The 13,983-nt window shown below is 37.8% G+C and overlaps 1 protein-coding gene across 1 annotated transcript; it reads left to right on the forward strand.

Annotated features, from left to right (window-relative positions):
* Positions 1-591: 591 nt before the first annotated feature.
* LOC113710006 (uncharacterized) lies at positions 592-2,008 on the forward strand. The gene is made up of 3 exons (XM_072065656.1): positions 592-1,017; positions 1,088-1,322; positions 1,452-2,008. Exons 1-3 carry the CDS (start codon positions 592-594, stop codon positions 2,006-2,008), a joined length of 1,218 nt encoding a protein of 405 aa, XP_071921757.1.
* Positions 2,009-13,983: the final 11,975 nt, after the last annotated feature.

Genomic DNA, 13,983 nt, shown 5'->3' on the forward strand with positions numbered 1-13,983 from the left:
TTTAATTTTAAAGTGTTCTTGCAACTTGCATATGCTTTTAAATTTCTATACTTATTTTTTCTCTTTTAATTATGCGTTTAGACTCTTGCTATATATGGATTGGCGAGGACGTGGATGGGGTCGTGGGCGTGGGTTTCGGCAACTCCGCACTCCCGAGAGAGATGAGGGATCAGCGACTGGTCCGAACCAAAATCCTAGGAATGAAGGGGATGACCAAGTGACTACGGCCCTTAACTGCATAACTGATGTCCTTGAGCGTCTAGCTGAACGTCAAGGCCCTAAGCCGGTCAACCCGCCTAGAAACCAAGAGAGGGGTGACGATAGAGCCCTAGAGCGTTTCCTTAAGTTCACCCCACCTAAATTTCACGGGGATCTGATCTCGAAGTGGCAGAAAATTAGTTTGAAAGGATGGTGGAGATTTTTGCCACCCTAGATTATGACGAGGAGAGGCAGGTGAATTTTGCCAGTTTTCAGTTCGAGGGAGCGGCGCGCTCATGATCAAATGTTGTGAGGGCGAAATAGGAGAGAGAACAAACCCCCTGAACTTGGGCAAATTTTGAGAGGGAGTTTAATGCCAAATTCCTCCCGCCAATGATACAAGAAAAGAGGAAGGACGACTTTATTAAGTTGAAACAAATGTTGCTAAGTGTAGTCGAGTATGAGGAATGGTTCACCAAACTTTTCAAATTTGCCCTAGATCTAGTGGTCACGGAGCGCAAAAGGAAAAGGAAATTCATTCAAGAGTTAAATATAGAAATCCAAGAGTCCCTAGCAACAACCAAGATCACCATTTTCACGGATGCCTTGGATAAGGCACAGAGGATAGAGAATGCTAAGTCTCAATCCAAAACCTTTCATGCTAGAAAGAGGAGCAATCCAAGCAATACCCCTGAACTGTCTGAAAAGTCTACCCAACCCCTTAAGATGGAAAGAGGGGCTGGAGGAGTGAGGATGCCCGGAAAATCAGGAAGAGCTCCATCAAGGGAGCCCCGCCAAAAGGAAATCATAGTGGGTGAGGTCAGCAAAAGAAAATTCTCAAGCTGGTCAGTCCGTGACTACTCGTGTGACTTGTGGATATTGTGGCAAGCCTAATCACACCGAGGCCGAGTGCTGGAGAAAGCAAGGAAAGTGTCTGCTCTGCGGTAATGCCGAGCATCAGATATCGAGTTGCCCTAATGCCCATAGGGAAGGAGGAAATACTCAGCAGCCTGCTAGGTCCGTTTCAAAGCAGTCGAGTGCTGGAGGGAGCCAACCAAAAGTGCCAGCTAGGCTTTATGCCTTAAACAACCAGCAAATCCCTAACCCAACCGAAGTGGTGGAAGGTACGATCCCCTTTTTTCATCGCCTAGTTAGGGTTTTAATCGATCCCGAGGCAACTCATTCATTCATAGATCCTAACTTTATGAAGGGTATAGATGTAAAGTGTGATTTCTTACCTTTTGATTTGGAAGTTAAGACTCCTACGGGGAACCAGTGCCTAATTGCTAATAAGGTTTATAGAAATTGTGAGATTTGGGTTGGTGAGAGGAAATTGTTGGCAGACTTAATGAGCCTAGCAATTAAGGGATATGATGTGATACTTGAAATGGATTGGTTAGATCGATACCATGCTCAATTGGATTGTAAGATGAAATTAGTAGAATTACGCATCCCAGGGGAAGCAACTTTGAAGTTAGATGTGATGGATAGACTAGTATCGTCTACTTTAATTTCAGGGATTCGAGTTAGAAAATTGTTGAGTAGTGGGGGTAAAGGATATCTAGATTTTCTTATAAATGCACTTAGGGATAAGGTGAAGTTGGAAAACGTGCCAGTAGTGAAGGAATTTTTCGATGTTTTTCTCGAGGAGTTAGAGACGTTTCCTCTGGAGAGAGAAATAGCATTAAAAATTGATGTAGCTCCGAGGACGGCACCTATCTCTAAGACGCCTTACAGGATGGCTGTGAGAACCTTGAGAAGTATAGATATACATATATACATGTATGTACACGTTAAATGTGCATTTTAGACTTTTAATAAACTTTATTATTATTTGATCTTAAATAAGTGTGCAAAAATAATTTGTTTTAGGTCACAAATAATTCAATTGTGCAAATATTAGATTATATGATTTTTTGCCAAGTTACGTTAATATTTCTTGTCAAAGAGTGTGTCATTGCTTTTATATTAATTCTTTGATTTCAACAGCTAATTTCAAGTATTAATATTTTTTTTATGTAGGTTATTTTACTGCCTTGATTTTGGTTCTTTGATTTGCGATAGTTATGTTTAAGTGTTAATAACGTTAAATTTAGAACTAAGATAAAAACAATTTAGGTTCAAAACCCTTATAATTATTCTTAGGACGTTGTATTTCGATAATTGAATTTTTGCAAGGTTAGTATACTAGTAGGCATTCGAATTACATTTGGGGTAAACTCTGGAATTAGTTTAGGATTGAGGGCTTAAGTGAAAATTTGGATGAAATGTGAAAAGACCAAAATAGCCCTCCTCCAATTCAAATTCACCATGCAGCCATGGAATGATTCTTGAACAAATGCAATTTCAAACACTTCCCAATTTCTGCCGAATCCATTTTCCACTTCACATTCCAGCACCTTCCATCCTTAGTGCCGGTTCCTTTCTCCACTACCACACACAACTATATCAACTACTAATCACCACAAACCTTCCATATCATTTGTTCCACACGTCTATTTCCTTTTGCTGCCATGAGCCGTGAGTGAGTAGCTTCCTTGGAATTAACGACCGAGAGGGAGAGCCGAGCTTCTCATTGTTTTCTTTCGGCCGTAAGCCAACAAAGAAAAAAAAGGGAGACCTGCTGCTCATTCTTCATTCTAGCCGTGAGCAGGTGGAGAAAATCGAGAGCTAAACTACCCCAATCCAGCCGCAAGTTTGAGCAAGGGAGAGGGAGAGTGGCGGACTGAAATTTCTGGGCTGCCGAAGGGAGGAAATTATTTCTGCTGCTAGCCGTGTGTGTGTAAACTCCAAGCTGAGGTAATTTCTAGACTTGAACTAGTTGGTTATGGGTTGATGAAGCTGAACAGAGGCATGCATGTGAGGGTTGTGCCGTTAGATGATAGATTAAGTCTCAAAAGAAAAAAAAATCTGATTGAGAACGAAGTGAAGTTGCCGAGAGCTTGAGCTGGAAATCTCAGTTTCAATTTGTTAATTTATGACAATCTGAGCTTAGTTATGTGTTTAGCTAGCTAGAAACTAGATGATTATGCTATTCGTGAGGGTAATCAGTTCGGATTAAGCAAGAAAGAAAAAAAAATGAAACAGAAATCTGGTTGCATGCATGTCAACCGAGAGAATTTGGTTGAAATTCTGGTTAGATGGTGATATTTGATGACATTTGAACTTGGTCTTGGACCCAATCTGATAGATAGTTTGTTATTTGGTGTTGCATGTGAACGTTGTGGCCAGGAATTCGGTTGCATGGCTGGAAATTTTTATTGGAAGTTGCTGGACTGCTAAACAAATTTTCCAGCTTAGCCGATGGAGTTGTTTTGGGAGTTGTATGGGTAATTTAGTGTGAAATTTGCTGAAAAGTGTTTGTTTCTCACTTGGTTGCGTGTTTAGCTAACTAAATACTGGATGATTAAGCCCTGCATGAGATTTATTAGCAGTGTGTAAACCAGAAATTTGAAGGAAAACAAAATATGGATGCATGCATGTCAATCGTGGGTTGGAATGAAATTTCTGGTTGGATGATTTTTTTTTATGATGTCCGCACTTGGATTGGATCAAAGCTGATTGATAGTTAATTATTTTGATCATGCATGAAGCTGAGATGAGTCGTGTTTAATAAAAAAAAAAAGAAAGAAAAGGAATCTGAAATTGTGGCTGAGAGAAAGAGTTGAGCATTTGATTAAGTTTTCTTCAAGTTTGTAGCTGAGACTTTCATATTGGATGCTTAAGATCTATTTATAACCTACTAATCACCTTTTGCATGTTGGGTTGGAGTAAAAATTGGAGAAAACTAGGGACAAAAGCTCTATAAATGAACTACTATATTGCTGGAAATTGGATTTGATAGCTGGCCGAATTAATTGAGGTTTATGAGTGAGATTATTTTCTGGCTTTGTGTGTTATTCGTTCTAGTTTGGTTTGGACAGATTATAAGCTATACGTTTAGTGTCTCTAGCAAATAAAAGTTGGATATCTTAAACTAAAATTTGCCGGAATCTTCCTGACTATCAAAACAAGAAAAGAAAATCTGAATTTTTAGAATTATTCGGGAGTCAAGTTGGCTGTGGTTTTTCTTTTGTTCTGGTTGAATTGTGATTGCAAATGTTTGTTTGTTGTCAAGAGCTAATGATTGATGAAGCTCTTGGCCATTTGAGTAGCTTTTGCAGGAATCTAATTTTTGGTGAATTTGTTCAAGTGGTTGGCTGAAATGTACTTGGAAGGTCCATAGTTTGTGATTTAGAACTTGTCTTGATACCTTGGACTTCCTTTGTTGAATTTTGATTGTACTAGAATCTGTTGAGACCTAGGGCTAATGATTGATGAAGCCCTAGTGAAATTTATATTTAAATTGTGCTTTAGCTATATTGGCAACTTGGAATACAATGTGCAAATGAAATGGAATCGTGAAGTCCGTTCTAGTCTTTTGAATTCAAGTATCTTTAAATCAAATCTTGTGGGAATATTTTGCCCTAATATTAAGTTATATATACTGAGTTTGGTACGTTAATAGTAAAACTTAGATATTGGGACTTTTAAAACCTTGCCGACTAGTTATGCTTTTCTTTGCTTAAACCAGTTTTATTACCTTTAGGGAGTAATTGCAATAACTACTAAACTTTAAGTTTTTCGTAAAACTACCCTTGACTAGTTGTTTTAGAGAAAATTTGTTAAAAACACTAGATTTGAATAATTTCAAATAAAAGACATAGAAAATTTGTTTGGCAAGAAACCTTGTTTAAAACTAATTTGGCTCTAGTTTGCTTCTAGAAGGGAAATATCTTTAAAAAGAAACCACATGAAACATTTTATTCCTTTTCCAGTTTTAATTTTAAAAGAAAGTTATTGATTTGTTTCGAGGAATTAAGCTAGTTTTATACAAGATAATCTTTTATTTATAAACCAAGGGTTTGTTTAGTAAAACTTATAGTTTTCAAAACTTGAATTTTCTAGGGTTTAGCGAGGACGTGGACTTCGATTCCCAGCTTGACCTTTGAACTTCACTCTTAGTGAGTGTCCGTGCTTGTTCTATGATTAACTTGTTAAAGTGCTTTCTTGACTTGTTATGTGATGTTTGGAAAGTGGTTTTCCTGATCCGTCGAAGTGGGCAGTGTGTACTTTATCGCACTAGTCCTTTCGAGTGGTGACTTACTTGAAATGTTTTCTCGAATGTCTTGCTTGCACTATTTAAGTACTGAATGGGGGAATGTACCACACCTGAGGGTGGGAGGGCCTCTTATCCTATCTCAAGTACTAAAACCATGAATTTGTTGACTGGAGCGTGGACTCGTCAACTAATCTACCAGGCAGGGGAATGTACCACACCTTAGGGTGGGAGGGCCTCTTATCCTGACCTGATAACTACGTGTTGTGACGTCGTTGGGTGAATCCCCCGACTAGTTTATAAAAAGGTATACTCGAGTATTACCACTCTCGTGTTTGGCGTTCGGGCCCGGTAAAGGGGTATGATTGGTGGCCGGAGTTAAGAAAAATAAGAAGATCTACATGGACCTTAGGTAGTGAAAGTTGACGGAGGGTCGGCTACGGAAAATTTTGATCAAGTTCGTGGAGAATGGCTCCTGAGAGCCCCTGTATCCTATCTTGTGTTGTTATACGCTTTCTAATTGTTTAATTTGTGAAATTGTTACTCGCTGTTTGATTTACGTGATTGCATGTATTGGGGCACCACTGAGTTTTAGCTCACCCCACGTTCATTTGTTTTCCTTGACAGGTCCTGGCTCTTGAGCAAGACTTGAAATCTAATTTCACTTTTATGCATGTAGTTTGAGTTAAACATTGTATCTTTTATTTTGGATTGCCTCATGAAGCTGGAAAAGTGTAAACCCTGGAATTGTTATTTGGCTTGTACTAATGTATTTGGATTGTATGTTTTTGTTGCCTGGTTTGTAACGCGTAAGGTATTTAAGAGTCGACGATTGGCTATCTTAAAAATGCTGTTATCTCTGAAGTTAATGTGATTTTAGTCATCAGCCTATTTGGAAGGAAACGGTGTTGTAATAGCTTAGGTTATTCTTCGGAAGGATTTGGGCTAGATTGCTTGCGTGAGTCCTGGCGAGAGCTAGGCAGACGGCCCGCCAACCCTCTGGTTCGCCTTAGGGGGAAGTGGGGTCGCCACAATGGCTCTAACTGAGTTAAAAGAATTGAAATTACAGTTGCAAGATTTATTAGAAAGAGACTTTATTAGAGAAAGTAATTCACCGTGGGGAGCTCTAGTGCTCTTTATTAAGAAGAAAGATGGAAGCTTGAGGCTATACATAGACTATCGAGGCTTGAACGATGTGACTATTAAGAACAAATACCCTTTGCCTCACATAGATGAGTTGTTTGATCAACTGCAAGGGGCCATGGTATTTTTCAAGTTGGATTTGAGGCAGGACTATTACCAGTTGAGGATCCTAGAAGCGGATGTGCCTAAGGCCGCTTTCAATTCGAGATATGGGCACTTTAAATTTACAGTTATGCCTTTTGGGTTAACTAATGCGCCAGCAGCATTTATGAATTTGATGCATCGGGTCTTTAAGCCGTATTTGGATCAATTTGTGGTGGTATTCATTGATGACATATTGGTGTGCTCTAAGTCTCGAGAAGATCATGAACGGCACTTGAGAATAGTTTTGCAAACCCTGAGAGAGCACCAACTTTTTGCTAAGTTCAATAAGTGTGAGTTTTGGCTGGAAGAATTAGCCTTTCTAGGTCATATAATTTCTAAGGAAGGGATTACTGTGGATCCAGTGAAGGTAGAAGCCGTTTCTAAGTGGAAACAACTAGAAAACCCTACCGAAATTCGAAGTTTCTTAGGGTTAGCGAGGTATTACCGCCGGTTTATCAAGAACTTTTCTAAGATTACGAAACCCCTAACTAAATTGACCAAGAAGTATGGCAAGTTCATGTGAAATTTTAAATGCGAGAAAGGGTTCCAGGAGTTGAAGAAGTGTTTGACTGAGGCAACTGTATTAGCATTGCTGAATGGAAGAAATGGTTTCATGGTTTATACAGATGCTTCAAAGGATGGTTTAGGGTATGTATTAATGTAAAACGGAAAAGTGATTGCGTATGCCTCCCATAAGTTGAAACTTCATAAGCAGAATTATCCGATCCATGACTTGGAGTTAGCAGCAGTGGTGTTTGCATTGAAAAAATAGAGACATTATTTATATGGGGTGACTTTCGAGGTTTTCACTGATCACAAGAGTCTTAAGTATTTATTCTCCCAGAAGGAGTTGAATTTGAGGCAACATAAATGGATGGAATTCTTGGAAAATTATGACTGTACGCTTAACTACTACCTTGAAAAAGCTAATGTAGTGGTAGATGCCCTAAGTTGTAAGATGCAAGTGGCGAGTTTAATGGTGAGAGAATGACACATGCTAGAGGAAGTTAGTGTTTGGAACCCGCATCTTGAGCCACAGAGGGTAATTTTTGGGAATATCATTGTGAAGTCTACCTTGTTAGATCGAATTAAAGAAACTCGAAAAGAAGATCCTGAAGTGCAAAAATAGATTGAAAAATTTGAAAAAGAGGAAAAGTCCGACTTCAATTTGGGAACCGATGGAGTATTAAAGTTTAGAAATCGCCTAGTGGTGCCAAAAGATGAAGAGTTAAAGAAGGAAATTTTGGACGAAACTCACCGTTCCAAGTATATGGTGCAACCTGGAGGTAATAAAATGTATCAGGACTTGAAAAGCCTCTATTGGTGGGAGAATATGAAAAGAGAAATTGCCCAATTCGTTCGGGCCTGTCTTACTTGCCAACAAGTTAAGGCCGAGCATCAGAAACCGTCTAGATTATTATAGCCGTTAGAGATACCTGAGTGGAAGTGGGAGAATATCACTATAGATTTCGTATCATGGCTACCAAGGACTCAAAGAGGGCACGACGCTATTTGGGTAATAGTGGATCGGTTGACCAAGTCTGCTCACTTTTTGCCGATTAGTATGAAGTACTCCTTGAAAAAATTGGCTAAATTGTACTTGGACGAAATTATAAGGTTGCATGGGATACCGATGAGCATAGTATCAGATCGGGACCCTAGGTTTGTGTCTCGATTTTGGCAAAAGATGCAAGAAAGCCTAGGGACTAAGCTGAATTTTAGTACCACCTACCACCCACAGACAGATGGACAATCGAAAAGGACGATCCAAACCCTAGAGGACATGTTGAGGTCTTGTATTTTGGATTTTGGAGAAAATTAGAGTCAGTACCTTATGTTAGTGGAATTTGCTTAGAACAACAGTTTTCATTCCTCAATACAAATGGTTCCTTAAGAAGCCCTTTATGGTCGAAAGTGTCGGTCTCCGATTCATTGGGATGAAGTTGGAGAAAAGAAGATTTTGGACCCGACTACCGTGCCTTGGATTGAGAAATCTTTTGAGAAGGTGAAATTGACACGTCAGAGGATCCAAACGGTTCAAAACCGCCAAAAGAGCTATGCAGATAATCGGAAGAAAGACTTGGAGTTTGAGGTTGGAGATAAAGTGGTCCTTAAGATTACACCTTTGAAAGCAAGTCTAATGGCGGAAAAAGGAAAAAAGTTACAACCGAGATTTGTGAGGCCCTATAAGGTTACCCAACGCGTAGGGAACATGGCTTACAAGTTGGAACTATCCTTGAGTTTATCCAGAATTCATGATATCTTTCATGTCTCCATGTTTAAGAAATATCATCCTGACCCGTCCCATGTGTTACGATCGGAAGAAGTAGAAATTGATAAGAATTTGTCATATGAGAAAAAGCCAGTAAAACTCTTAGATCAAAAAGTGAAGGAGTTAAGACACAAGCAAATCCCTCTAGTGAAGGTTTTATGGAGGAATCATGAAATTGAGGAAACAACCTGGGAAGTTGAAGAGGAAATTTGAAAGAAGTATCCAGAGTTATTTGTGAATCAAGGTATGAATTTCGTGAAACAAATCCCTCTAGTGAAAGTTTTATAGAGGAATCATGGAATCGAGAAAGCAACTTGGGAAGTTGAAGAGGAAATTCGAAAGAAATATCCAGAATTATTTGTGAATTAAGGTATGAATTTTGTGAACGAAATTCTCTTAAGGGGGGAAGGATGTGAGGACCGGAATTTTTTTTATTGATTATTTATTTTATTTTATTTTATTGGTTTATCTAATTATTTATTTATTCATTTTCTCCAATTAATTTATTTCATTCATTTTAATTGCACCTGCATGGTACAATGTCTCATTTTATATTTTTAAAACGTTTGCTTTTAAACTTACTTTTTTTGTTGCCCGATTAGTGAAAATTAGAGAAACACGTTTTTCGATGCAATATTTGGTCCGAGAGTGCAGTGGTCTTGAAGAATTAAGTATGATCGAGTGTAGACTAAGAAAAGTTAATTGAGGGGTTAGAGGTGAGTAAGTTGAATTAAATTCAATTAGGAGCACAAATGGGCCACTATTCAAATGTCGACTTTTCCACCAAAAGTTAGCTTATGTCCTGTCTTTCTTTCATTCAAATCACTTCACAAAAGTCACACAAAAACCCTCTCTCTTCTCCCTCCCTTGGCCGAAGCTCTCATCCTCCATTGAGCCAAGAAAGTTTCAATTTTTCCTCTTCATTTTTGCTCACTAAACTTGCTCCAACTTTGCTCATACACTTGGATCATCCTCAAGCTTGGTAGAAGACTTTGTGGAGGAAAGATTCTTGGTGGTTTAGAGCTTGATTTCTTGAAGTTTTGCTCACTACCATTGGAGAAAGGTAACCCCTCAAAGCTCCCATTTTTCTTTCATCTTTTAGTTAGTTTTAGCTAGATAAACTTGGGTTTGTTGATAGGTTCTATGAACCTTGACATTAGGTAGATGCTTTGAGAAAAATTATTAGATAGTGGCCTTGAAGATTTCTTGTTTGTTTGGTTGTTGTTTTAGTAAATTCTAGCTTGGTTTTGGGTTGAGAGTTGGAGGAAAAATTTTGACAGAAAGAATCTAGGACTGCTGTCCGAATTTTTGAGGGAGTGATTCTCTTGTTTTAATTTCAAAATTTGTGGTTATATTGATGCAAAAATGCTTGCTACATGTTGGGTTATGTGTGTGTAAATTGTCTTCCAAAAATCACATTATTTGAATGAGTTAAAATTAAATTAAAGGGAAGAAATCAAACCTGAAAATTTCTAATCAGTGCAGCCGACCAGTATGTACTAAACAGCACACTGGACACCGAGGTAATCGTGATTATGCATGTCTCAGGTGGTCACGTGGACACCGAGGAGCTCGTCTGACCTCTTGCTTTGCCCTTGACTTTTGGTGAGTGTCAAGTGCATGTTTCATGCTGCTATGATTGAAATAATATTTGTACAAGTGCTATGTGATTCTTGTGAATTTGTCGAGACGAGGGTGTACTTTATCACCTTCATTCTCTCCCTCTTGAATCCTTGCTACTTGAAATATGAATTTGTATGACTTGCACTTGTACTCAAACATGTTTTGACTCGTGAGCACTGAGCGGTAGCATGTACCACACCCTATTCGAGTGGGAGGTGCCTCTCATCCCAATTCAGTGCTATGATCGATTCTAAGTCGATTGGAGTGTTGTCTCATCGACCAATTGTACATGTGGGAATGCCCCAACCCATTGACTAGCCTTGTAACTCGAGTCGGCAAGGGCTTGGTCGAAAAGTTTGGTGAACCTTGGGAAATGTTATAACTTGATCTTTTGAGATCTTACTTGGCATACTCGAATAGTATTACCACCTCTTGCTTGTTTGGTTCCAGATCCGAGTGGGTGATATGGTGGATGGGGGAAGTAAGTGGAGCTCTACGAACGTGTTACTACTTGAGTTGACGGAGGGTCAATCAAAGATGGTTTGAACCGGCCAAGACGTGGAAATAGCTCCTGAGAGCTCCTGTATCCTTTCTACTTGTGTTTTACTTTCTATTTGTGCACTTAAATGAAATTTCATGTTAAGTCGCTTTTAAGTGTGATATTTGGTTTAATTTACGCTACTTGCTTGCTTGCTTGATTTTCTTGGCCTCACTGAGCGTTAGCTCACCCTAAGTTGTTTTCCTTAACAAGTTTTGGAAGTGAAAGTTGGGGACTTTAGACTAGCGATTTTTGGTTGAAACTAGTGACCCTTTTGTATGATATTGGAGACATTTGAAGTGTAAATTTTGTTATACTTGGGTTTTTGGATTGTAATTGTAAATGGTAGCTTTAGAAGAATTTGGCTTGTATATTTGAAGTATTTCTTTAATCCTAAATCTATTATTGACTTGTGGTTCTCTATTAAGTTAGAATGAGTGCATGAGTCATGACGAGAGTTGGGCAGGCGCCCCGCTGATACCCTAGGGTTTGCTCTAGGGAGAGGTGAGGGCGTCACAGAAACACTTAAACCATGATTCATAAGTAGTAACCTTTCTTTGAGTTTTCCATGTTAAACTTCTTTAAAATCTTATTTATATACGTCGATTAAGATAGCCAAACAACTTTCTAGGTCTATCTCTATAAATCCTTATATTTAGAATATAAGCTCCTTTTCCTAACTCTTTTATAGAAAAATTCTTGGACGGCCATACTTTAATAGATTGTAGCATAGGTATGTTGTTTCCCATTATCAATATGTCATCCACAATATAGTATTATGATTTTATCATTGGATTTAATTATTTGTATTCAATAAAAAGCATTTTTGTTTACTTAATTATTGTGTTACATGATTAATTAGATAAAGTTCCTAGAGTAAATGACACCTAATTGAATGTAATCATAAAGTGTTATGATAATGAGATACATTAACTAGAATTTATTGTTAAGATCTCTAATCATAGTTTTAATAGATGAGTCACTATTAATACAGATAGACTACCACATACTATGTATCTTCCTTTTGAAGGAAGTAATAGATCATGTCTTCTATGATATAGAGATAGCAAAACTAAATATGTGAATGTTTTACATGATCAAGTTAATTGGATTGATAGGACATGAGATCATCACATGGATACCGATCTGTGATCTAGACATCAAAACTTGTTTAAATGGATTAAGGAACCTTTTCAAACTTCCATTTATTTAATTTGAATGCAAGAAGGTTCAGGCCAAAAGTTTGGAAGACATTGGCTTAACACAAGAAAGAAGTTTAAATTATTGCCCACAAACCGGTCCACTTAACCAATGGAGTTTATGTGTAATCCGTCTGTAGTTTCTGTGTCATTAATTTTTTTAGAATTTTTCCTATTTTGTCTATTTTAATTAATTACTATTTGACTTTTTATTAGATCATTTGCTTAGATGTGTTTAGTTAATAAAAGGACAATCTTGTGTTAAGCCTTCAGTTTAATGGTCCATTAATTTAGTTGAGTCCAACAGTTAATTATTAGATAAGTGAAGTCATTCCAAGTCCAGTTTGGATTTTGATTTAGGTTAGGGTTTTGCCTATATAAGGCTTTAAACTTCATCGTAAAATATGGAGTCGACTCAGATGAATGAAAATTGAAATTTCAATGTTTCTTCAGTTTCTTCAGGCTTGAGTGGAAACTCATCTTTCAAATCTTGATTCATCTCAAGTGAGCATTCTTGAGTGGATTGAGCGTCGTATTAGCTTGGTATTCATCCAAGTTGTGGCTAGCCTACCCTATCTTTCATTCTAATACTACCCATAACCTAGTCAAGATAGGTCCTTCTGCTACTTGATCGGATCATCTCTTCAAAAAGTGGGAGTTTGGAGAATCTGGCTCGTAGTAGTTGGTATCAGAGTTTTGACTCTTGATCCAGGTTAATATCCTTTTATTTTCTTGTTTTTCCCTTTATTTTTCTAGCAAGCCCTAATTTTCCTTGTCTTTAACCAAAAAAAAAAATTACTTCCTAGGGTTTGAAATTTTCCTTTTGTGTCATTTGTCTTTGGGTTTTTTCTTGTTCTTGAAGTTAAAAAAATTTCTATTGTGTCACTTGTTACCTCTTATCTATGGCTGTCCAATTGATTTTACGGCTGATTTTGCAAAAATCTTGATAAATCTTGATTGTCCAGTTTCTTTCATGAAGTTTATTGAATTGGAGTCAGCCATAATTCATCTTGTTGTAACAATTCTTTGTGCTTAAAAACTTGAACTACAAAGCCAAATAGGCCAAACGAGTAGTTTTACTTACTGTGACAAGTTGGATCCATCTTTGTTTGGTGTAGTTGTTTCTCTTTTGCAAGAATTGGCTGATGTTTTTCCAGATGAGATTCCAAGTGGACTACCACTTGTGAGAGAAATTAAGCAGCAAATTGTCTTTGTCCCTAGAGCATTCATTCCTAATCATCTAGCTTATAAAAGCAACCCTGAGGAGACTAAGGAACTTCACTGCCAAGTTGATGAGTTGTCGAGCAAAGCATGGGCAAGGGAGAGCTTAGTGTGGGGTTCCAATTATCTTAGTTCCCAAGAAACATGGTTCATGGCAAATATGCACCAATTGTCGAGCTATTAATGCCTTTACATTAAAATATCTTCACCCTATCTCTAGGTTAGATGATATGATAGATGAGCTATATGGTGTTGGGGTGTTCACTAAAATTGATTTAAAAAGTGGATATCATCAATTTAGGACTAAAGAGGGTGATGAGTGGAAAACAATTTTCAAAACTAAGTATGGTTGTATGAGTGGTTAGTTATGTCTTTTAGATTAACTAATACACCTAGCACTTTTATGAATAATGAATCATGTGTTACCACCATTTTTAGGAAAGTTTGTTGTGGTATATTTTGATGATATTCTTGTTTATAGTCAAAGTTTAGATTAACATCTTGATCATTTGAGAGCAGCCTTTGTTGTACTTCGATGAGAGTGGCT

Source organism: Coffea arabica, chromosome 9e (assembly GCF_036785885.1).
Source record: "Coffea arabica cultivar ET-39 chromosome 9e, Coffea Arabica ET-39 HiFi, whole genome shotgun sequence".
NCBI classification, from domain to species: Eukaryota; Viridiplantae; Streptophyta; class Magnoliopsida; order Gentianales; family Rubiaceae; genus Coffea; species Coffea arabica.

Bases quoted from the DNA above. Each gene is read 5' to 3' on its own strand.
- LOC113710006 (XM_072065656.1), top strand. From the start codon at position 592: ATGATACAAGAAAAGAGGAAGGACGACTTTATTAAGTTGAAACAAATG. The intron at 1,018-1,087 runs GTCAGCAAAAGA...TATTGTGGCAAG, and splicing joins AGGAAATCATAGTGGGTGAG to CCTAATCACACCGAGGCCGA. The intron at 1,323-1,451 runs GTACGATCCCCT...TTGATTTGGAAG, and splicing joins CCCAACCGAAGTGGTGGAAG to TTAAGACTCCTACGGGGAAC.